Source organism: Diadema setosum, chromosome 22 (assembly GCF_964275005.1).
Source record: "Diadema setosum chromosome 22, eeDiaSeto1, whole genome shotgun sequence".
Lineage (NCBI taxonomy): Eukaryota > Metazoa > Echinodermata > Echinoidea > Diadematoida > Diadematidae > Diadema > Diadema setosum.
Genome location: NC_092706.1, coordinates 18,127,981 through 18,150,599, shown reverse-complemented (window position 1 = coordinate 18,150,599; position 22,619 = coordinate 18,127,981). Strand labels below are relative to the sequence as shown.

At 39.0% G+C, this 22,619-nt stretch overlaps 1 protein-coding gene across 1 annotated transcript in view; it reads left to right on the top strand.

The window, feature by feature from the left end:
- The window catches only part of LOC140245174 (prolow-density lipoprotein receptor-related protein 1-like), a 212,964-nt gene that overhangs the window by 131,482 nt on the left and 58,863 nt on the right, over positions 1-22,619 (top strand). The window contains 7 exon segments of the mRNA XM_072324772.1: positions 2,534-2,665; positions 3,379-3,522; positions 4,247-4,381; positions 20,321-20,450; positions 20,785-21,066; positions 21,488-21,612; positions 22,351-22,479. Coding sequence (XP_072180873.1) covers positions 2,534-2,665; positions 3,379-3,522; positions 4,247-4,381; positions 20,321-20,450; positions 20,785-21,066; positions 21,488-21,612; positions 22,351-22,479 — 1,077 coding nt within the window.

Sequence of the window (22,619 nt, the reverse complement as noted above, 5' to 3'; positions counted from 1 at the left end):
CCTCCAACACTGTTGCTCCATTACAGTATGTCACTGATTCTGCTATCAATGGCGAAGAAAGAATACTGGTTGCGTGATTATCCACCCCTTGATAGCAGGAAGTTTACCTTTCATTGTTCAAGGCTTCGTTGATGCGGGGTTTACTCGGCTCAAAGGCGTGAACAGTGTCGCCCGAGTTCTTTCATTCGAATTCCTCACAATACACAATTCAATAGGCAATTGGCGCTGCTACTTCGCAAAGCTGTTAGCCAAATTCTTTGCAGACTTGACCTCTCACATGTCAGCTACACGTAATACACGACAAACAGCAATCATTACAAACATTCTGATAAAAAAAAATGAAGAAGCACACTTTCGAGTAGCGACACAGCTTTCTGTCACTTTCTCAAATAGGTCTTACTTCTGAAAAATACACAGATGACAAGAGTCAGAATATCCTCCTGTACCTGTAAATATTTTTCATCTGATTTCAAATTTCTGTGCCCCGGTGCAGCGTATGCGCATGTTCTCGCAGTGCGTTCATCCTCGACCATTTGAGGGCAGCACTTTATCGGAAGAAGAAGAAGAAGGGAACACGAGCTATTTGGGCATAATAATAATGTTTGTCTTCCGATTTCTCTCCATGCCGTCACGGCCCAAACCATCATAAGTAAATAGGGCAATAATTTTTTATTAACCAGGGAAATAATATTACGCATTACATACATTTGGCTAATTATCGCACGAATTGTCGACTTTATAAAAACGAGAATAATTGACAACTTAGGCCCTACTATATCTCCAAAGATGAACTTTAAACAGCAAGTCACATACCAGGGAACGAAAGTTATCATTTGAATGAATTCATTAATGAGGCCAATAACCGTTGTAAAAGTACACACACGCATCACTAGAGAGGTTTCAAGTTCGATATGTGATCATTTTAGCTCATTGATAAAGTATCATAAATTTTGCGTGATCGTCGTAGGAATAAAATTTTTCAGCGCCATTTGTGCGTCACATCAATCACCACTTCATGAAATGTGGTGCATGTATCAAACGCAACTCACTGGTCATGCAATTGATAGCCTTGGTCAGCTCACTGTTATTGCGTAATTCTACAGCCCTCGCCGCCGCCGCACGCACCATGCTTTGTTTTGTCTTCAATGGGGTCAAGAGCAATGCTTCATTAGCATACGCCCTAGCAACGGAGGCGGAGTCTCGATCGGGCGAGAACAATAGGTGCGAAACGCAACGCAAAGGCGAGCGTTCGAAAAAAATGTAACCGAAAAAAATGGTCTCAGAAAAACTGTGATTTGGGACACTTGTACTCGTTTTTACACGCTGAAATTTTCTGTACAAATAGATAAAACATCAAGGAATCAAAATCCGTCATAAAAAATTTTCGACCCGAGCAGTGCTTCCCCTTCATTTTTGGCTCATTACGGGAAAACTCCCTGTGCGACTTATGACTCATTTTGTTGGAGCGTCACACATTTGAAAGTGATTACATACCTTATGATACGCAGATCATTTCTTAAGAATTTTATCAGTAATCAGAATATATTAATGTATGCCAGGTAGAATAATTCTATTGATTGCTGAAAAGTGATGTGAACTCTTTCGTCTGTAAACCTCATCTCAAAAAGTATGACTCTTATCTGATGGTTCATCACTAGGCATTCATTCAGTTGGATGTGCACTGTATATTCTTATTAAAGACAACCCCCCCCCCCCAGCCATTCTCACCCTGCAATCCAGCCAAACAGAGTTTTCTGCTAAATTCAGTATAATTGAGCTCACATCCCTATCAGAGCAAGTGCAGTCATAAACATCTGAGAAAAGTTTCTGTAAGTTAGGCGTATGCAAAGGAAATGAAAAATCTGCAGGTGTTAAGAGCTGCTAATATTTAGAATACAGATATTGCTACATTGCTACTGTATCTGTCCAGTTCCTTTTTTTCAATTACCAATGGCATGGAATCAAGTACACACATGCTATTGCTTTACAGCTCAGTCAAAACCACATATTATCATTCCATCATTTATGCTATCAAAGAGTTTTGCAAGACAATTTTGTACCCCCTAAATTGTCAAGACACACAATATACTCCTGTGCCAGACTCAATTCTCTATTTGAAAGAAAGAGACAGGTATTGAAGTATCTCCCAGCCCTCTTGGATTCTTCCAGTCAGTTGAATTAATCTGTTGAAGTTTTAACCCGTTGAGGACGGTTTAATTTTGCTACAACACGCATTTCCCATAGACACCTGCCCGAGTATACTCGGGACTCGTCCTCAACGGGTTAAAGAGCAGGCTCAGTTAATAAGCAAATTCTGGCTTACAGTGCAGTTTTTGAAGTAAAATGCAGGAGGTGCTGAAATTATTGCTTACAACTATAAAGTGGCACTAACATCTCTCTCGCATGTTTAGAATTACTTAAAGGTGGTGAGGAGAATGTTAATAGTGAAGGAATACATGACCATGTAACAATGGCCCATATAGTTTGGAGTGTAACTCATACCAAGATGTGTGTGGCTTGTATTTGGAAGTAGGTGGTGAAAATGGATGCAAGGACCAGAATGGGGGCTGTCAGCAGCTGTGTCTCCCTCTACCTAACAACGGCAGAAAGTGTGCCTGCACCGCCGGCTATGTCACATCGAAGAATCTGACGACCACGTGTGAAGGTGACTTCTCTCTTCCTATCATTCATTTGGTCTCTTTCAGATATATAGGAAAGCTGTCCAAGCATTTCATGAGTGGGTTTGGGTGCTGTCCTAAAGCGCACCATACCATACTTGTGCCAGAGGAGTGCTCTAATGCTCCCAAAATGTACGGTACTATACTACTGGTATACCAAGCCAAAAGTGGACTACTTCACAATGTGCTCCAAAAGTGTACCATAATCATATGAGAAGCTGGCATGAGAAGTTAGCACAATAAGAATGCTAGTTATATGCGCATATGTCAATGCAGAGAGTTGATTCCTTTATTTGAGACACCTGTAAGTACCGTAAGTACACCAGGTGCACAACGCTGTTACATGAAATGTGACCCCCTCTAAAATTAACTCCTGTGGTGTACTTACCCCATAGAGCGCTTGAAAGTTCAGACAGAGTCTGGCATGGCATAATACGATATGCTTTTTGATTGGTTCACTTCTTTTGCTTTTGAGCACTCAAGTGCAGCCCATGATTGCATGCAATCCATTCATTTATTTCATTCTAGCCCCATAACATGTCAAGAAAAGTGAATGAAACATTGCATATCAAGATATTGTTTACAGTAGTAGGAATAATAACAATCTGAAGTATAGAGAGAAAAGGTTCTGTGCAAAGTTTGGGATGGCAGCAACGGCAAACTTTTTGTGATATGAATGTGATGTGGATTTTCTCTGCAGGAGTGAGTGAGTTTTTGCTGTACTCCAGTGATGACACCATCCGAGGCCTGTCCCTCAGGGAACCATCACGAGGCAATGATGGCAAAGACATGCTTACCCCCATCACTGGTCACATGCTGTCTGTCGCTATCGACTTTCAAGCTGGTGAGACCTCTATCTCTCTCTTTCTCTCTGGACTCTCTTTTTCCTCTTCTATGTCTTCTTTGCAGTACCCTTTGTCAAACTCTTTATAGTGCTATCAGATGCCAAGTGGTAGTAATGTATCATGGCTCCATAGACAAACTCTGTCATTACCAGAAGAATGTGAATGAATAGTTCCGTAGCCATTGTACAATGTACTTGAAGCTGTAATACCAAATGTGATCAATTCAAAACACACATTGGATTATGTCTATGTATGCTTCAAGGAGAAATATGTTATTGTCTAGATTTTGAATGAATTTTATACTTATGATAACCAAATTGTTTATTCATTAAAATCAAAATTATGCAATCCATCGGATCTTGTTGAAGCTGATTAGATAGATTACATAGACAGAACAAGTTTGTTGTAAAAAAAAAAAAAATGTCAGCCTTGGATAATGAGATTTGAATTTGCATATGGGGATTCATAGAATCTTTATGATGTACAAGAAAATGCATTCAGTATTGCACTGTCAAACCAGATGTGTAAGAGCTAATGCAGGGCTGCAAAAAAAAAAAAAAGAAGGATATTGAAGACAGGCAGTCTGTACATACGTGGTTAGTCATGTCCACCCTGTCCTGATAGATTGTCATTTTTAGAGTAGTCTGCAGAGAGATGAAAGTCATATTTGGTGTCTCTATAAATTCATATTCAATAAATAAATTGCTGTTTCCATGGCGACAGATGAGAACTTCATCTACTGGGTGGACACTGCTGTCTACACCTTGAATCGCATCAAGCGAGACCACACAGAGAGACAGGTGCTTCTGACGGCCTCTAACAGCAGGATTGAAGGCATAGCTGTGGACTGGATTGCTGGTGAGTTTGCCACTCAAATCTGAAGGGGGTGGGGGGCCTCCCAGGCATTGTTTTGAGCATGAAAATATGTTATTGATTTTAATTGTTAAAAGCAAAAAATAATCATGCTTTTATGAAATTTGACTGCATATTCGAGCACAATTTGCATTGATATTGTACAATCACAAATTAACTTTTTTGAACAATTTTTGGTCTGACATGCATTACATACGGTGCCGACCGCGGGAAACGTCACACTTTTCCGAGATCTGGACGAGGCCACTCACGCGTATCCCCGCGGGTACCCGCGGGTATACGCGTTCAGTGGACGAGTCCATCCGCCCGCACGGGAAATCCATCCTAGGGAATTTGCGTCTCGATAGACGTGTGTTGGACGAGGGTGTACGAGGGTGGACGAGGGTATTCAAGGGCACATTCCCGTTATATTTAACCAAGTTCTATTCTGACCGCTCAATCAAAATACATTTCATGGAGTTCCAACTTTCCCCATTTTCATCAAATTCCGATTTTCGATTATCGATTTGATCACACTCTGATGACCACTGCCTTGATTGTTCGTTTCTTTCTAAAGAAGTACACCTGCGGAAGTTGTGCACATGCGTTCATCACTCGAGTATCAATAATTATTAGAACATATCGACATCGGTTACGATCATCTAGCCTCGTGGATCCGACACCGCGTCTGCTATTCACGACTTTTAACGACCTGCGCCAACATAATTTCATTTGCTGAAATTTTGGTGGCCCAATCGGGCCACACAAAAGTCGGATGTTTGCCTTTACTTTTGGTAATGATCAGCGGTAACAATCGGCTCCATAAGATGCAAAAATAGATGTCGCATGTTTGCTTTAGATCTTGGAAATGAATCACGGTAACATTTGACTCCGTATATGATACTAGAATAACCGAATGTTTGCTTTGGCGTTCGGAAGTGAATAATAATAATATTCAACTCCGTACGATGATAAGATAAATGTCGGATGTTTGCTCTTACGTTTGAAAGTAAATAGCAATAACATTCAGCTCCGGAAGATGCTTAAGTAAATGTCGAATGATCCCTTTGACGTTTGGAAATGAATAACAAAAATATTCAACTCCGTACGATGATAAAATAAAAGACGGATGTTTGTTTTTTATACTTTCGGAAGTAAATAGCAATAACATTCGGCTCCGGAAGATGCTAAAATAGATGTCAAAATGATGGCTTTTACGCTCGCAAGTGAATAGCAGTAATATTCTGCTCCATACGATGCTAAAATAACGGTTGGATGTTTGCTTTTAAATTTAGAAATGAATAACATTAACATTCAGCAGCGTTCGATGGTAAAATTAATGTTCAATGATTGCTTTGATGTTCGGAAATGAATTACAATAATATTCAACTCCGTATATACGATGATAAAATATACAATGTATGTCTGATGTTTGCTTTTACGTTCGGAAGTAAATAGCAATAATATTCAGCTCCCAAAGATGCTAAAGTAAATGTCGAATGATCCCTTAGACGTTCGGAAATGAATAACAATAATATTCAAGTCCGTACGATAATAAATAAATGACGGTTGATTGCTTTTACTTTCGAAAGTAAATAGCAATAGCATTCGGCTCCGGAATATGCTATAATAAAATAATGTCAGATGATTGATTTTACGTTCGGAAGAGAATATCAGTAATATTCTGCTCCATACGATGCTAAAATAACTGTTGGATGTTTGCTTTTAAATTTCGAAATGAATAACAGTAACATTCAGCTGCATCCGATGGTAAAATTAATGTTTAATGAGTGCTTTGATGTTCGGAAATGAACAACAATAGTATTCAACTCCGTACGATGATAAAATATACAATATATTATGTCTGTTATTTGTTTTTACGTTCGAAAGTAAATAGCCATAACATTCAGCTCCCGAAGATGCTAAGGTAAATGTCAAAATAAGAGCCCTTTAACGTTCGGAAATGAATAACAATAATATTCAAGTCCGTACGATAATAAAATAAATGACGGATGATTGCTTTTACTTTCGAAAGTAAATAGCAATAGCATTCGGCTCCGGAAGATGCTAAAGTAAATGTCAGATTATTGTTTTTACGTTCGGAAGTGAATAGCATTAATATTCTGCTCCATAAGATGCTAAAATAACTGTCGGATGTTTGCTTTTAAATTTCGAAATGAATGACAGTAACATTCAGCTGCGTTCGATGGTTTGGAAATGAATACAATTATATTCAACTCCGTATACGATGATAACATAAATGTCTGATGATTGCTTTTATGTTCAAGAGTAAATAGCAATAACATTCAGCTCCGGAAGATGCTAAAATAAATAACGCATGTTTGTTGTGACGTTCGGAAATGATTAACCAAAATAACTCCGTATATACGATGATAAAATAAATGTCTGATATTCGGTTTTTTACGTTCGAAATATAATAATAACAATCAGCTCCCTTCGACGTTCGGAAATGAATGATAATAATATTCAACTCCGTACGATGTTTAAATAAATGTCGGATGCTTGCTTATAATTTATATTGCTATGTACTTTCGCAAATAAATAGCAATAACATTCGGCTCCGGAAGATGCCAAAATGATTAATGTCACATGATTGCTTTTACGTTTGGAAGTGAATATCAGTTACATTCTGCTCCGTACTATGCTAAAATAAATGTCGGATATTTGCTACATGTGTATTACATTTCGAAATGAATTGTAACATTCGGCTGCGTTTGATGGTAAAAAACAAAACAAAAACAAAACAAAACAAAACACACACACAAAAAAAAAAACAACTGTCTGATGTCTGCCTTGACGTTCAAAATTCGGCCCCGTACGATATGATTAAATAATTGTCAGTGATGACTCATTTCACTTTCGCAAGTGGACAGCAGTGACATTCGGCTCCGTACGATGATAAAATAGATGTCGGATGTTTGCTTTTATATTTGGAAATGACTAACTGTTAAATTCTGCTCCGTATACGACAGAGCTGCCAACCTTTGGAAGCACAAATTAGTACTCAGCAGCTCCAAAATTCGTATTTTCCACCAGCATTCGTATTTTTTCAATCTCCCTCTTTTTGCTATGAGGCCTACAGGCTTTAAACATAACGTTATGACACATGCCGAAGCATCCAGCTGGTCACCAGCACGATAAAGATTCTGAACTACGCAATGTTCAGCGTTGATTGATTGCTTTCTCGCAATGTGTACAAGTGCAAGTTTGTACCTCCAAAAACTTTCTGGGCTGATTATGGAAGCTTCCACTTTCTAGCAGGGGACGGGGAATGCTTGATCTTCTCAAGAGAGCTTCTGTGTGAGCGGATGCAAAACTCAGTTCTGTGTTTCCAATTATGTACTATCAAAACATAATCATGCGTTGTTTTCAGGCTTTTTTCATTTTATTGGATTTTAAACATCAGTATTTTTCGAAGTATTCCAATTCCTTTTCCCCTGACTGGAATCGGAAAGTCTGCTATAACGATCGCAAAATGCCGCGCTGTGTGTGGAAGCGCCGATGTGGTGCAAACACGTGGCTTCATTTTCAAGTTTAAATGAATGCGCCATGTGCTCCTGCCTATAAGAGGTTACTGCAAGTTCGATGGATCGAATGCGCCATAGCTGAGCTGAGCTGAATGGCTTGTTTACGGTAACCATGCAGTTTACGTTCGATATGAAGAAATCATTACGTCTTTCACGAGGGAAAAACACATAAAACAAACAAAACAAACAAATAAAACAAACAAACAAAATACACCCACGAACGAATGTTGATAGTCAAAACTTTGAAAAGTAATATAAAGCAGTTTTGATGCGCGTGAACTGAAATTAATTGTCATTACACGTTGTATTTTGCTGTCTAAGCAGGTGATGACTGCATCTCATTGCACCTACTCGTAGTGAATTTGTCTGGGCATACGAGACCTTTCATGTATTTCTGTGATTGCATTTTTAATTGACTGAATAATCAATCCTTTTTTTATTGTTCAGGGAACATTAGATATTCGATCAAGTACACTATAATCGACTGTTCGATGTTCCCTACTATGCGCCAAAAGAAAGGCTATAGACATAGAATCATGATATCTTTGGAATTATTCCTTTAATTCAACTAATGAGCTGGTTCTTCGATCGATATTTCCAGGATATTTACACGCTGTTTATTCCAATGCGCGCATTCTTTCGTCTGGCACGCACCTGGGTGTGGCACCTGCTTTTGTGGAAATTTCCACAAGGGAGAGGGGTGGGGTGTCAAGTTTCTTCGAGCCGAAGAGACTGCATACACAATCTCTTCGCTTTTATTTGTTTTCATTCGTGTTTTCGCCTTATTCTTTGCTGATATTCAACATTTAGATTTAACTTTACGAAAGTTGCTATAGCACATGGTTCGTTTTGTTGTGAGGTGTACGTAATTTCTTTTTTTTTTAAATCATTCTTGAGAGGGGAAAGAAGAGTAAGGGGGGAAAGAAGACTAGAGGGAAAGGGAAAAAACGTCACGTACGCTAAGCATTCACAGGAAGCCGTCTTTTTACACCAGTCACCAGCATAGTTATCATCACTATCAGACATCACTCAAGATCATTTTAGCCTTTTCCTATATATGATCAACATTAAGAAACACGTATAATCCCTCGAGATAAATACCTAAGAAACTCAATAACAAATACAAGGTAAATAACAAATACAAGGTATCAACACCTCCCAACAACACAAACATTTAGAAAACAACAAATAGCACATCGAAGCGGCTGGGATCAAACTCCGTCGCTTCGATTGCAGCGAAGCGGAGAAATCGCCGTTACGAAAATAACAGTGCGAGACACTAAGAGAATTACGTTTAAATACTTCAAAGTATAAAGGGAACGGATAAAGTGATATAAAATGGAAGAAATCGTACTAAACGAGGTGTGAGAAACGACGGAAATAAAACGAAGTTTAGTAGTAAGCTTAGGCCCTAGCAAAAGTTTTGCAGCACCGAAAGCTACGCGAAAATAAACACACATATGAAACTCGGTATTGCGACGAGATCCTATGGGATCAAGTCAATAAACGATAAAAAACAAAGGAAATTGATTCATTTTGACCGGAAAATAGTTAGTTATAAGTATTCTGTTATATGAGATCTCCTTTAATAGGCCTAGAAATAATCGAGTTTCCACGATACTCGGGAAAGAAAGTTCGAACGCTTTTCACCTGCACATATACTGCAGAGGGCAGTGCACATCAGTCATCAATACACGAACAGAAACTCACCTCTACAACTTCCTTGCAGAAAATGATGCAATAGCGTTATAAAAAAACACACAACACTCTAAAAATCATTTCGTACTTGGGAGGAAAGGGACAAGAGGATGAAAAGAAGAGAAAAAGAAGCAGACATTGCACAACGGTACGCTTTCACCCCACCTCATACGGTACTGTAGTGGCAGCTGGCTACAGTGTGTAGACACTCCCCAGCCGGCCGCCACACATGGGGATACCACGGCGATCCATGTAAACATCCAGGGTCCGTAGGCGACAGGGATTTACGCGCGCGAAGTTCTGTTCGGTGTACACAGTACGCAAGCAGCGATATGCGTGTGCGCACATTTTTCTATTCAGCGCTTTCCACATACGGTGCGTACGCGTTGCATCGATATCCCAGCTGAATACAGATAACATGGCACATGCGACGTGCGTTTGCTATATTTTTACCCATTATTTTTCCCCACTGTGAATTCGTACTTTCTAAGGACGTTTTCATATTGTCGTATTCCCTTCGATTTTTCGTATACGAATTTTTCGGAACGGTTGGCAGCTCTGGTACAATGCCAACATAAATAACAGATTATTGCTTTCACATTTGAAAATGATTAATGGTATAAATAGGCTCAGTATGATGCTTAAATAAATAGAGGATGTTTGCTTCACATTCGGAAATCAATAAGGGTAACATTCAGCTCCATAAGATGCTAAAATGAATGTCGGTTGTTTGCTTTTATACAGTGTATTTGAAAATGATTAACGGTAATATTCGGCTCCGTGAGGTTCTAACATACTATAGTGAATGTTGGATGATTGCTTTTACAATCAGAAATGAATAGCGGTAACTTTCGGCTCTTTACAATGCTAAAACAAACAATCTGGAAATGCTCCCACTTTCTCATCCCAAAAGTAAGTTATGACCACCTAATAGGCATCAACTTTTATAATTATCTATAAGCCTATTTGCTAAATCTTAGAATTCAGAATAATGGTGATAAGATGATCTACTTTTGTATTCATTTATTTTAGACATGGGTACCTGTCACGTCAGTAATGCTTAATAATTGTTTTTAGTAGGACCGATTTAGTTTTTCCTATGTTTTTCTTGATTTTTTTGGCCACCAAAAAAAAAAAAAATAGAAATCAATGATTTTGGTGGTCAAAAAATAAAAATTAGTTTGGAGCCCTGCGATATCATTGGGCTCATCATTACTTAATCTTTCCCATGATACGCTAATATTTATATCATCAACCTGTCGACGTCATCCGACAATTCATGATTCAAACCTTTTTTTTTCATCGTCCGCTATTCCTCATTTTTATCAATACACGGACAAATTACTATTTCATCTTGCTGACATTATACTCCTTTCAAGAACTTCATAAGCAAGCAAACATTGTAAACATTAGCAAGTGAGAACATGCATCTATCGCCGTCATACATAGAATATAAGAATACATCGAACACTTACAGATCAAAAGATAAAAAAGTGGCGATATTGCATGTTATAATAGAGACGAGATTAATTATGAAAATTGAAATGATGTTACAAGATTGCAATATATAGGACCCCTATAATAGAGAATCAACGATTAACATAAAAAAAATCAAGTTTCTATATATGCATAATACTGTATAAACATAATGATTATACCGTGTGTGTGTGTATGATATAACTATGTGCCAACTTCTAAACTGGTAAACTGGAAATATATTCAAATTCATGAAATTCTTCCGTCGAGATGTTTTCATTGCAACTGATTGACAAATTGCCCTACATCGACGTAAATAAGCACTGAATTGATCAGTGTTTTAGTAGTAGCCATGATAAAAAGTCATGGGCGTACATACTCGAGCAGGATTCGAACCTACGACCTCCTGATCACCGGACAGGCGTCATCTCCACTAGACCACCGAGCTTTCGCCCGACAGCAAGTGTTGGTTCTAATCCTTATAGCATGCAGCGGGTACTGCTTTTTTATTCAAATTCATGAAATTCTTCCGTCGAGATGTTTTCATTGCAACTGATTGACAAATTGCCCTACATCGACGTAAATAAGCACTGAATTGATCAGTGTTTTAGTAGTAGCCATGATAAAAAGTCATGGGCGTACATACTCGAGCAGGATTCGAACCTACGACCTCCTGATCACCGGACAGGCGTCATCTCCACTAGACCACCGAGCTTTCGCCCGACAGCAAGTGTTGGTTCTAATCCTTATAGCATGCAGCGGGTACTGCTTTTTTATTCAAATTCATGAAATTCTTCCGTCGAGATGTTTTCATTGCAACTGATTGACAAATTGCCCTACATCGACGTAAATAAGCACTGAATTGATCAGTGTTTTAGTAGTAGCCATTACGTCGATGTAGGGCAAGAAGTATTGCTAAATTTTTGTGTCAAAATTCCTCAAGACATAATTATGAATCAATTTTCATTTAAAAATAAAGCACAGTCAAAATCAATTTCTTTTTTTTTATTGTTTTGTTAATTTCTTATGTATTTTATTGTTTTTTTCGACCTTTTGTTTTGTGTTGTTTTTCAAAATTTGTTGCAGGCACTTTTTCAGGCTTATCTACACTAGAATTGATTAATTTCAATGGTTCAAAGATGAAATACTCTAATTTATATCAATTTAACAAAAAAACACAATTTGCATTCAATTTGCACACGATATCATGAATTTGAGCTGTTTTCCGGTTGACATGCATTTGCATAACATTACGTTACTTCAGAACGGTGTACTCGGACGTCGCAAATTTAGTCTCAAAATATGCGGAAGACTTCAATGAAAAAAGTTGTGAAACGACGCGGCAAAATCTTTGCGCGTTGCAGAATCGTGGCGCGAAACGTGTGGGGGGGGGGTCAATTTGACCCCCCCCCCAGTTAGAATAGGGTTAAGAGTATGCATATTGACCAAAAATAGTCAGAGAGATGCTAATTTACTCTTACATGCTATCGCTACTATTTAAGTTGAAACGACTGGAACTTTCTGAAAGGTTAAAGATGATCGTAAAATCAGTTCTGGCTACAGGATTTTATAATAATTATAATAGCATACAACATGTACCAAGTTTTCATCGTTTACCTGTCTAGAAAAGGCGGGAATACACCCTTTCGCAATTACCCGTACTTCATATAACACATCAAGTGGTACACTTATTTTTTTTTTTCATCTTCCCACTGACCAAGTCCAAGTTCATTAAAAAAGAACAGATCCTTTTTTTTTTTTAGGGTTCTTCAATCTTAAAGAAAGTATAGCTTATAGAAATCAAATAACATAAAATGAAGCATAATACATCGCCGTGTGACTGATTGTGAGATCTTGCTTTAGATATTGAGCATGATCATCTGCATTTATTCATTTCTTAAACTTTGCCTCATCGTTTTATTTATTTTTTTATTAACAGTTGATCGTAATCTTTACAAATTGTAAAGCAGTCTGCTATAGTACAGTAATAGTGTTACATTCGTCACTTGAAATTGGTCGGGTGACGCTCACAAAAATGTTTGAAAATCGCGCGATTATGTGGCATTTTGTTCGTTAGTTGGCGTCTTATCACTCCAAAGCAGTTCAGCTTAACTGTTGGCTTATAGAAGTGATCATCAATCGGTAAGGATTAGTCAGATGAATTCATGAATTCACTTTATGCATCACGGCTAATCGAACTATTCAACATCGTTGAAGTAACCATACCTTTTTATTTTCATAGTTCAAACTATTTCGTAACAATTATATGCAAAACGAAAGTACTCTACACGTTTTTCAAAATGCTCAGATGTAATGAGTCAATTCCACAAAGATTGCATTACGGCAACCTTTACTGACCTAAACAAGTTTTCTATAGAGCTATCAGTTCTGTTATAATGGCATTCTGATAACTTCGACTGCGTTTTGAATTCGTACCGAGCACAGCATTCAAAACAACGGGTTCCTCAGGTCCTCTTTAGGTACTGGTATACTTGCTAAAATCATTCTCTTTAGCTTCCATTGACAACAACATAGGAGGAGAATGGAAGCGATCAACTTTCTCGGTAAATGAGGCTTTTCGTATATAGCACACATTGCGTGCCTCTTTCTTTTTTTTTTTTCTGTTTCTGTTGTTTCAAACTACACCGCAGCCGACACACACACAAACACACCAAAGTTTACATTCAGGCAACCGTATTTTGGTATTGGTTAGAATCGAATTATATCTGTCTTGTGATTGGCTAATTATCTGTAGCAAAAACAAAACAAAACAAAACAAAACAAACACAAAAACAAACACAAAAATGCTGAAAACTGCTTAACGAATATCGCTGGCGTGCCAAAGGAGTAAAATGGAGTCTATACTCTAAAGGGGCCTGAGCTTTTGATTCCAGCAGAATCTTCGTCAGAGGCAAAATGATAATCAGGCAGGGAAAGCAATCACATTATTAAGAAGTTCACACAACACGAACAGTCAGGGACACGGAACAAAGAAAACAAAAGGAGAGGGTGGGAGGTCATGGGCAAGGAGGCCAACAGGTGAAGGGAGGGGGATTAAAGCAGGAGGGTGGATAGACAAAAGGCATAGGAGGGTCAGTGATAATCCTGAGTGCCATGGGGGCATCCATTTAAGAGTGAATTTTCTCACACACCCAAGCTGTCGCCATGTATGTGTGTGCGATGAAGCGTTAACGCCGTCGCTAAGCAGGACTGTTGCATCATATTATGGGGGGGGGGGGGTGGAACGGGTTGTGAGCTTGAACATAACCTGAACTTTGAGGGCGATTTTCTTTTTTTTTTTCTTTTATGACTTCTAGGGATGCGGAAAGGGGTTGTTTTATATATTATTGTAAAGATAAAACTATAAAATGTATGTAGAATTCAAGTATTTATATATACATGTGTAGACATGCCTAAAATTTCGTTTACTGCGACATACGCATTTCGACCGAGCGCATCACGACCTGTATGGACTACGCACATTATTCTTTTATCTTGCGCTCTACTTTTGTGGGAATTTCTTCAAGCATAGGTGTCAGGTTTTCCTACGTTACGTCTGCGGTCATTAATTCCACATTTGTTAGTTTGTCTGCTTTCTTATTCTGTGTTTTCTGCATTTTACTTGAACTTAAAGGAGGTCTAGACATTTCGTTTGCTAAATGCACGCGGGTCACGTTGCATTGTATGATGTATTTTGTTTCGTTGACCATTCATGAGAAGCGTTTCTTTGAGCAAACTCTCTTTTCACACCAAAATCACTTATAGAAGGTAGTCATCCACATTGGTTATCAAAATAATAATTCCGTCATTTTCCTTTCGTTCAGAAACAGGAATCAGAATTCTCAACACGTCATCCACATTGGTTATCAAAACAATAATTCCGTCATTTTCCTTTCGTTCAGAAACAAAAATCAGTTATTCTCAACACGTTATTACAAAAATTACATCTCACAGCGATAATAGGGCCTACTAGAACCAACTCATCGCCGCAAAATGACACATTACGGTTACGAGGACATACACAATGCTTGAACAAATTACTTTGCTTCAAAATGTAGAAACAGATGAAGTGACATAACAAGAGAAAGGGCGCACCGAAAGAGGTACACTGTATCAAGATCAACTAAGATAAACTCTAACAAAAAAAGAAGAAGAAGAAGGAAACTATTTCCCCCCCCCCCCCATACACACACACGCACACACATACACACAAACGAGTAGATACACAAAGGTCATATGTTTACCTTTGGGAGCAGTGATTTAAAAGATGTTTTAGATATCACATGTGATGCATAATAGGTACGTTGTGCAACAGCAACGAAATCGGGGCAACAGCGTCTCGTAAAGAATGTTTGACACTGCCATATAAAGACCTTTTTTTTTTGTCTATATCTTGACAAGATAAAGACGGTGTGATTTCGGGTGCTGTTCGTTATTCCGAAGGTTCGTTTATCCGAAACACACAAATTCCCTAAACCATAGAGGTTCGTTAATCCGAAAACGAAAAAAGGTTCGTTGATTCGAACATTTGTGGCGTTATTCCGAAGGTTCGTTAATCCAAAAATGACATAGGGTTCGTCATTCCGAAGGTTCGTTAATCCGAAAATGAAATAGGGTTCGTTATCTCGAAGGTTCGTTGATCCGAAATGATATAGGATCTGAAATGATATAGGGTCCGTAACGAACCTTCGAAGTAAGTCGAGCTTTGTTTCATTTTCGGATTAACAAACCTTCGGAATAACGAACCTTATTTCATTTTCGGATTAACAAACCTTCGGACTAAAGAACCTTACTAACGAACCTTCGGAATAACGAGCTGTAACCGTGATTTCATATCCGATTTGTTTAATTGGACCTTTTATAAGCTATGATTGTATCGAATCATTGAGAGCAATGAAATTTAACGGCCTTCTGTCCGCCGTATCAAAAGTGTGATGATAAAGGGGATCTGCGCATTGTCATTCGAAATACATGTAACTACATGTAACTCTACATTTAAGAAATTAGTCTGATTATTATAGCAACTGATTTGGGGATTGATAGTCACTACTGACAGTTTTTATTCTCATAAACGGCACCTGTCAATCTCACAGGCGTCAAGTCGAAGCAATCACACGTCATGAATTGACCATAACGTAAAAACGACAGAACTCTACACACAAGAGTTCTGTGATAAAAACGGTTAACAGCTCGTTATTCCGAAGGTTCGTTATTCCGAAGGCTCTTTATTCCTAAGATTCGTTATTCCGAAGGTTCATTGTTCCGAATTTCATTTCCGGATCAAGCGATCTTCGGAATAACGAACCTTCGGAATAACGCCACAAATTTTCGGATCAACGAACCCCTTTTCATTTTCGGATTAACGAACCTCTATAAGGTATAGGGAATTTGCGTGTTTCGGATTAACGACCCTTCGGAACAACGAACCTTCGGAATAGCGAACCTTCGGAATAACGGACAGCACCCGATAAGAACACGCTGGGCACACAAGATGAGTATGTTTGAACCACAAGCTACCACATGGCGCACTCACTGCTGGCAGGGCAAGCACGTGCTTTGCTCATCGAACTGATCGTTTTTATAGCGATCATAATATCGCTGCACAGCAGAGATTCGTATTCCAATGCACAGTAGGCCTACTCGCTCTCTTAAAAAAAAAAATAAAAAAAAAAAAATGAAAACATTCACACTGGAAGGGGTGGATACATTTAAAACGGAGTCAATTTAGAGTGAAATTGGAGTGAATTTTGAGTGAAAATGTTCATTTTCACTCGGAGTGACCTCCGGGATCAATCGGAAGATTTTGGAGTGCTCTTGATGTAGCGCGATTCCGCTGCTTAAATGCATTCAATTTTGCTCATAATCATTAATTTCATCCTTCTTTTTTTTTTTTCTTGGAAAGCAAGCACTCCTTCAAAAAAGGAAGAAACCCCGATTGGACAAATTGCGACGTAAACATGCATTGATATAGTTATGTGATACGTATAAACAATTATCATGAAAGGAGAGAAGGGTACCTACAGTACATGTATCCAAGATAAACATTATGCATGCACGTGTAGTACCACTTCTCGGGGACTCGAGTAAAGTTAAACGCAGCTTTGTTGATTACATAATGCCACTCTGGTGGTTTCGCCATACCCTTCTCTCTCTCCTATGTTTTCTTTGTTTTCTCCCTCTCTTTGTCTTTTTCTTTTTTCCCTACAAATCGTGTACTTTAAGAATAGACAGACGGTGTTAAACTTCAACTCAAGTGGCTTCTTAAGATCCGCGCCTCTTTCACCCATCTTAGGGACCGTGACACTATTGTGAATGACACAATTAAAAGCATCACACAAGGACTTTCACGCCTCGTTAGACCTTTAAGACTCAGATCTTTTTCTTTTTGTGTGTGTGTGTGTGTGGACGTGGACGCCATTGGGAAATATCAAGCTCGAGACAATAAGTGGCCACTTACAATATAATGACCGACCGATGTTGAAGGTAGATTAAATCAGTAACTAAGTCAGATATTGGGGAACCAGTAAATAAATAGGCAGCGATCGACACTTCGACGGTTTGCCAATCTAATGCGCAGCGATCGACGTCGAAAGTGTCGATCAAATACGTTATTTCCGGTCGACGTCGAAGGTTGATAAAATCAGTAAGCAGCGATCGATGTCGAAGGTTGATAATCGGATGGGTGCTGTCCGTAATATTCCGAAGGTTCGTAATTCCGAAGGGTCGTTAAATTCGAAACACACAAATTCCCTAAACCTACAGGTTCGTTAATTCGAACGTTTGTGGCGTTATTCCGAAGGTTCGTTATTCCTAAGATTCATGAATCCGAAAATGAAATTAACGGAACAATATACCTTCTGAATAACGAATCTTCGGACTAGAGAGCCTTCGGAATAACGAACATCGGAATAATAGCTACCGATGTGTAAGGTTGATAAAATTATTAAATAGCGACCAATGTCCAAAGTTGATTAGGTCATACCGTCCGACGTCAGTGATAGAGAAAACTATAAAGTAGCGGCTGATGTCGAAGGTTGATAAAATGAGGACAATTAAATCAAATAGGTATAGCGTCCATAATGTCGAGATCAAATAAAATTGAGCAGCAACGAAGTGTCAAAGGTTTATGCAATCAACTTGGTATCGCACGACGTCGAATGTTAAGCAAAATTATCTGATTTTATCCGATTGTTTTAGCATTGTAAAGAGGCTAAAGTTACCGTTATTCATTTCTGATCGTAAAAGCAATCATCCAACATTTACTAGTATTTTGACACCTTACGGAGCCGAATGTTACCGTTAATCATTTTCAACTGTTAAAGCAAACAACCGACATTCATTTTAGCATCTTACGGAGCTGAATGTTATCCTTTTTCATTTCCAAACGTGAAAGCAAACATCCGCTATTTATTTTAGCATCTAACTGAGCCGATTGATACTGTTAATCATTTCCAAATGTAAAAGCAACAATCTGTTATTTATTTTAGCATCGTTCGGAGCAGAACATTACTGTTATTCATTTCCAAATTTAAAAGCAAACATCCGACAATCATTTTAGCATCGTACGGAGCCGAATGTTACTGTTTTTCATTTTGAACGTCAAGGCAGACATCAGACATTTACTTTACCATCAAACGCAGCTGAATGTTACTGTTCTTCATTTCGAAATGTGATAGCAAATATCCGACATTTATTTCATTATATGGAGCAGACTGTTACTGCTATTCACTTCCAAACGTAAAAAGCAATCATCTGCCATTTTTGGGGCATCTTTCGGAGCCAAATGTTATTGCTATTTACTTTCGGAAGTAAAAGCAAACACCCGACATCTGTTTAATCATCATACGGAGTTGAATATTAGTGTTATTAATTTCCGAACATCAAAGGGATCATTCGACATTTATTTTAGCATCTTCCGGAGCTGAATGTTATTGTTATTTACTTTTGAACGTAAAAGCAAACATCCGGCATTTATTTTTATCATCGTACAGAGTTGAATATTATTGTTATTCATTTCCGAACGTCAAAGCAAAGATCCGACATTTATTTTAGCATCTTCCGGAGATGAATGTTATTGCTATTTACTTCCGAAAGTAAAAGCAAACATCCGACATTGATTTAATCATCGTACGGAGTATTATTGTTATTCATTTCCAAACGTCAAAGGGATCATTCGACATTTACTTTAGCATATTCGGGAGCTGAATGTTACGGTTATTATTTTACTTTCGAACGTAAAAGCAAACATCCGGCAAATTACTGATACTTTTCAAATGATTTTCGCGGATCGATTTCAGCTAATTTCCTTCATGTAGCCGATGGTTGACGGGAGAGTTTGATTTTCGTATCATTAATTCCGCGCTGGAGCGCTCGGGCAAATGCGGGTGTTTAGACGAGCGTGAAAGTGCGGGCGACTTCCCTCGTCTGTACGCGTCCAAACGCCCGCGTATAACCTAGTACGCCCGGACGAAAGGGCTTCCCGCATTTGCCCTAGGGGTTTGCGTGACGTTTCCCGCGGTCGGCACTGTATTTACATGTATGCATAACTTCAGTACCGCGCGCCTGGGCATAGCAAATATGGTGTCAAAAGATGCAGACTCGGCAGAAAAAAGTTATGAAACATCGCGGCATATCGCACTTAATGTTGAGGGAGACCTCCACCCCCCGACCTAGTTGGGTTAACCTGTTCATGCCATAATTCTCTGAGAAACTTCAATGCCCCCAAAGAAGATTCTTTTTGCCCATAGTATAGAACAAACAGGTTGGTTATCCACCTGTGCGAAAGCTGTCAGGCAATTCATGTATCCCCTTTCCACGATCAACTGTATGTGCCCTCAAATGATGCAAAATATTGATTGGATGTGAGATTATGAATAGAGCTTGCAGTGAGTTCATAAATTCTTTGTTTTACACTACATGGGCACCTAAATAGGGTCAGTGAAAGTCAGAATCTAATGAGTTCAGCCTTGATTGCTGCATACATCTTCATACAACACAAATAAACGTGAATTTAGGGCACAATTGCAGACTCTCTTGTCTACATTTTGGGAACCTGGTATACTAGGTTCCCATAGGGAATGGTTTATTGTACACATGATACATCATATTCAATAAGTTAACAAAACTGTTTAGTTGTGACTGATGCTGAGGGTACTTACTCATTGCTCAGAGACCTTCTAGCTCTCTTCCATGACTGATACTATCCTACCATTGTCTCCCACAGGTAATATTTACTGGACCGATCAGAGAAATGATGTAATCGAAGTGTCCAGGACCAACGGGCAGTACCGATATGTTCTCATCTCTGACGGACTGGACAAGCCCAGGGCCATCGTTGTCCATCCTGTGCAGGGGTGAGGGAGAAGAAGATTTGATTCTTTTAGTTAATCACCACATATCTGGTTTGCCTCCTTCTGTCAGCAATTAAGTTAATCTGCTTGACATTTTACGCCAACCAACATTGATCAAGCACATTATACTTATCAATAAAAGTTTTTCATATCATATTAAGAGCAATTACTGTGAGAATTCCATGTATTGTTTGCACAAGTATCTTACTCTGTTCTCATGATCTATCATTCCTATGAACTCTGCATGCTGCTGTGTCATAGCTTGAAATCAGGTACCACGTAAGATACACAGTCTTGCATCCTGACTCCATATCTCTCCCTCTCTGCCCCTCGCTAGTTACCTCTTTTGGGCTGACTGGGGCGTGGACCACAAGATTGAGCGGTCGCTGCTCAACGGCAAGGAGCGCACGATCATCGTCCAGGAGAACATCAAGTGGCCCAACGGCCTGGTCATCGACTTCCAGGAGGACATGCTGTACTGGTGTGATGCACGGGAGGACAACATCGCCAGGGTCGACTTCAACGGTGGGAGACGGGAGGACATCTTCCGAGAGACAAGCGACATCAGCGACCCTTTTGCTATAACGCTGAGTGGGAACTATCTCTACTTCACAGATAGGTGGGTGTATCCATTTTGTCATGTTTCACAACATTTCAGAAAACCTGTTCATTTTTTTTACCATAAGGATTGATAAACTTAAAAAGTACATTTGTGAATTTAGACTTCAGTTACCGTATGTATTTTGATCCATGAAGTGCCAACAATCCCTATTGTAGAACATGTAATTCCCCCCCCCCCCCCCCCGAATGCAATACAGTACCTAGAGCAAATATGGCATGCATACATGGTGTACTGCACATCATGTTCTGCATTAAGATATACTGCTTTCAGTACAAGAGAGTCATTAAAATGGTAGAACTGTATATTTGAAAAGCTCTGATACTATTAGACTTACAAAGATTTTCACTTAGTATGTGAGCTTGCCCCAAACTCCAGAGCCAGATATTAATCATCTTCCAAAATGGATTCCTTCCGGCAGGACATCAGGTTTTGGTTCCATCAAGAGGATCCCCAAACACGGCAAAAGGAATGCGACCAACATGCTGACCAATGTGGGACTCTCTATCAAGGACATTCATGTCTACAGCACCAAGAGACAACCAGATAAGTATCTAGATGCCATTGATTTGTTTGTTTGTTTGTGTGTTTGCTTTTTGCTATGACGAGGGCAGACTTTTATTTGACTTTGTCAAGATCTTGCTGTTATTTTTATTCATGTTCACAGCTTGTTGCATACCTGGACGAAAAGAGAAATGAAAACGGAAAAAAAAAGTGGTTACTGTCCCTCACCTGTGTTCTTTTCTATTCCCGTGGAATAAACTCCCACAAGATATTCATAATGTTACCTCTCATTAGGGATTTTCAGATATCACTCAAAACTTGGTTATAATAATAGACAAACGTTTTTGTCGATATTTCCGTCATCCCCTTCTCCCATATCTCTCTTCATAGATGTTTTCTATCTGCCTTTCTCGGCACCATGACCATGACCATGACGTTACAAATGTTCATGTTCATATCACCTCTCTCTATAATCCTCTCTTACTCTTGCCCTTTGTTGAAAATCCCCTCTAGGTTGTCTCTGGTTTTGTCAGTGTCGCTTTTGCCTGTTGGAAAACTGTTAAGGCCGAGTGTTTTCCTTGTATTTGTTACAACGTGCCATTTTTTGACAGAATGGTATCAACATCAAAATGAATGCAGTGGCCCTATGTGACTCCATCTAAAATATGCTTAACTTTGGCTCAACCTGACTACTATAGCAGGTACAGATTTGGTTTAAAACAGAGAGAGTCACTCCAATGACTTTGGAAATTCTCTTCTCATTTTGTTTTTTGTCTGCACGTAGCAGCTTAAATCCGTGCAGTGTGAATAACGGAAACTGCTCCCAACTCTGCTTCTACCTGGGAGGCACCAACCACACCTGTGCATGTGCGCATGGCACTGTCGCTGAAGATGGCCGCAATTGTGAAGGTAGGCGTCATGTCTCGGCCTCACAGTGCATGTTTAAGAATTGTACACAAATCTCATGAAACGTGTTGGAGCTTTGCCAGAGGAAAGAGTACGTGTAGGCCTAACTTGGTTGATGTTGCTGTATTGCCTTAGTCCTCGTA